General features: G+C 41.6%; 2 protein-coding genes across 10 annotated transcripts in view; one reads left to right on the top strand and one right to left on the bottom strand.

Annotated features, from left to right (window-relative positions):
* rasal1 (RAS protein activator like 1) overlaps positions 1 to 1,921 on the bottom strand; it is a 21,473-nt gene extending 19,552 nt beyond the window's left edge. For all 5 annotated transcript variants that reach the window (XR_003048906.1, XR_003048907.1, XM_008336912.3 and 2 more), the window contains exon 1: positions 1,529 to 1,921. Coding sequence is in view for 3 of the 5 variants with exons in the window: in XM_008336912.3 (XP_008335134.1) it covers positions 1,529 to 1,593 (65 nt within the window). In the remaining 2 variants the exon portion in view is untranslated. The remainder of the gene's footprint in view (positions 1 to 1,528) is intronic.
* A 141-nt stretch (positions 1,922 to 2,062) lies between these two features.
* Positions 2,063 to 3,119, top strand: part of dgcr6 (DiGeorge syndrome critical region gene 6) — a 3,172-nt gene continuing 2,115 nt past the window's right edge. Inside the window, exons 1-2 of one of the 5 annotated variants that reach the window (XM_017043044.2) lie at positions 2,063 to 2,184; positions 2,968 to 3,079. In XM_017043044.2, coding sequence (XP_016898533.1) covers positions 2,976 to 3,079 — 104 coding nt within the window. In that variant the 5' untranslated portion in view covers positions 2,063 to 2,184; positions 2,968 to 2,975. Of the gene's footprint in view, positions 2,185 to 2,221; positions 2,483 to 2,509; positions 3,080 to 3,119 lie in introns of those variants that run through there. The other 4 variants (XM_025053153.1, XM_025053155.1, XM_025053156.1 and 1 more) reach the window with 4 other exon arrangements.

The raw sequence follows: 3,119 nt of genomic DNA, 5'->3' as shown, positions 1-3,119 counted from the left end.
AGATGACCGTGGGCTTCAGCGGATTCTCAAACAGAGAAGATTCAAGAATCTGGCAGAGATCCAGAAAGAGTGGACTGAGGCAGGAGTCACAGCTTCAAAAACCACCACATTCAGACGAATCCGGGAGATGGGCTACAGCTGTCGGGTTCCTCGGGTCAAGCCACTTCTGAACCAGAGCCAACGTAGGAAGCGGCTCAACTGGGCCAAGGAGAAGAAGGACTGGACTGTTGGCCAGTGGTCCAAGGTCCTCTTTTCCGATGAAAGTAAAGTGTGCCTTTCATTTGGGAATCAAGGTCCAAGGGTTTGGAGGAAGACGGGTGAGGAACAGAACCCAAGCTGCTTGAGGTCCAGTGTGAAATATCCACAGTCAGTCATGATTTGGGGTGCAATGTCCAGTGCAGGTGTTGGTAAACTCTGCTTTCTTAAATCCAAGGTCACCGCAACAGTCTACCAGAATGTTTTGGAGGACTTCATGATTCCTTCTGCTGAGGATCTGTATGGAGATGCAGATTTCATCTTCCAGCAGGACCTGGCCCCTGCTCATACTGCCAGAAGCACCAAAACCTGCTTTGATGCTCATGCACCACAGTGCATCACAGTGCTTGACTGGCCAGCCAACTCGCCGGACCTAAACCCCATTGAGACTCTACGGGGTATTCACAACAAAGAAGAGCTGACAGCAAGCATCAAAGAAATGTGGGCTTCCATAACTCCTATGCAATGCCACAGCCTGATTGCCTCAATGCCACGTCGCAGCAAGGCAGTGATTAAGGCAAAGGGATTCCCAACCAAGTATTGATGATTGATATATCATTTTGAAAGTACCATATTTTGATTGATTTCTTTTTTTCTTTATTTATTTTCTGCAAAAACAGTATTCTAATTCACAGTATTCTAATTTATTGAAATCCTGTTTTTGTGGGTTTCATGAGCTGGAAGCCAAAATTATGTAAAAAATAAACAAATAAATACCTGAAATTGATTAAATTGTGGGCCATGAATATATGAACGTTTAACTTTCTGAATGGAATTATGGAAATTAAACAACTTTTTCACGATATTCTAATTTTTTGGAAAGGATCTGTATATATAAGGTGTATGTGGCGTGTGCACACTAGGTTACACCCTAGTCTAAAATGATGGGACACGAATAACGAAAATAGACAGGAACCTGTTGCCATAAATATCGCTAGAATAAATAAATACCGCAGTATTTAGAAAGCAGTGTTGAACCATATGTACGAAACCACGGCATTTTACCAGAACAACAACAGTCGGCTAAGGCAGCAACCTACAAGTCAGATGATGAGATGAGATAAATGATGTCGTGTTGCTCAGATTGATGTACCGTATCTTAGTAGAAACTAATATAAACTTGGACAGTAATATGTTCACATGATCAAAACAAACAACCAAAAAACACTGTGTTTGCGTTGAATTTGTATACGCACGTGAAAAACACTTTAAAATGAGCGTTCCATACCGTAGAGCGCAGTCCAATGTTTGACAGGCTAGGACTTGTACTTACACGTCCTTGGCCGGGAGATTCCTGCCCTCGACAATTCGAAAATATAGAGATGTGTTTTTGGCCATTGCAGTCGAGTGCTTGAATTCTCCGTTTTCTTCCCCGTTTCCATAGGCACACAGACCAACAGCGCACTTGTTCTCCGCTGATGACTTTTATTTATTTCATGGCACCTTCAGACGCGCATCACTGCCAGGGTCTGTAAGTGAGACACTGATGCTGCCAGCAGCTGCACTGTTTTTAAGTCAACTACTGAAAAAAATTGTGATAAGGAATTTCACTCTAAAAGCATAGGCGCTGTTTCTGTCATCTATTCGGAAAAGAGCTAGAACGTCGTGACTCACCCCACACGCAATGTATTTTAATTAAATAATGTTAGTTTTGTAAAACGTGTGATACCATTTAGAACAAATGTAGTTACACTGAACGGCACCTGAGTAAGCCTCCTCTACACAGCACCACCTTGTGAATACACTGGGTTACTGCCATGGGACCTCTTTACAGACAGGCATCTAGACGGTAAGCCACCTGGGTCCTCAATCGGTGGCCAAGTCCGCCGATAATAAGCGATTTTAGAATTTTCTCAAGAACCGTGATATCCACTGGTTGTGGGGTTTTTGTTTTTTTTTTGCATTATACGTGGGTGTAGTGATAGAAATGTAGGTATTTTGATGTACTCGTATTTGACTTAACGAAAAGTTGTAGATGGTCCATTTAGGATCCGTCAACAACAACAGGATGTTACAGGCGATTATTTTACCGATGGGAGGGTGACAATAATGTAGACAGTGCCAGGAACGAAACATGAGTTAACTTAAACACAAACTGGGAATATACACCTTATAAGAAATGACTCCACCTCGAGTGGTGGATGACTTTAAAAATATCTCCAGATAATTCATCCATCCAGTATCCTGTACCTTTGCAGGGTCGCGGGAGGCACGGAGCGAGGACAGGGTAAACCTTGTTCTTCAGTCCATCTCAGGGCCACAGAAAGAGACAAACAACCATTCATTCCTATGTATCTGATCGTCTCAATCCTCTTATAGACATTTTATGTCTGTGGGTGAAAACACCGAAAAATGTTTGTTTTTTTGTGTCGAATAGTGGACTTCATATCTTTTATTGTGAAACCATAAGCGCGGTGGTGGGTTGGTCATTTTTGGGACTTGTTCTCGTAGATCTGGTTGCTTGTTTGTCGCTCAGGATCTGGCAACACTAGATACTCAAAAAGTGATTGTTAGCTCAGCTCATACTCTAGCTTCACATCTTAAAAGTAACATTTACATAATTTCGTGGATTATTTATCCTCACAGGTTTTGGTTTACTGGTTAATATCGTCATATTTACGCAATCTTTGAAATGGTTATACATTCCTACTGTTTAAAATAGTTTAAAAGAAAAAGAGAAGAACTATCTGCTCATATTGATGTTGCCTTCAGATACAGAGATGGAAGGTTTCCCCGGTGTTACTTCAGGCGATTCAACAAAACAACAAGAAAGACATTACTACCTGTTATCTCAACTGCAAACATTGGTCAAAGATTTACCAAGGTAACGTTAATCTTACAGGTTACAATCCGAATGTGAACAG

This window comes from Cynoglossus semilaevis, chromosome Z (genome assembly GCF_000523025.1).
Source record: "Cynoglossus semilaevis isolate Cse_v1.0 chromosome Z, Cse_v1.0, whole genome shotgun sequence".
Lineage (NCBI taxonomy): Eukaryota > Metazoa > Chordata > Actinopteri > Pleuronectiformes > Cynoglossidae > Cynoglossus > Cynoglossus semilaevis.
The sequence above is the reverse complement of the archived record's forward strand: the minus strand, read 5'-3'. Positions and strand labels throughout refer to the sequence as shown.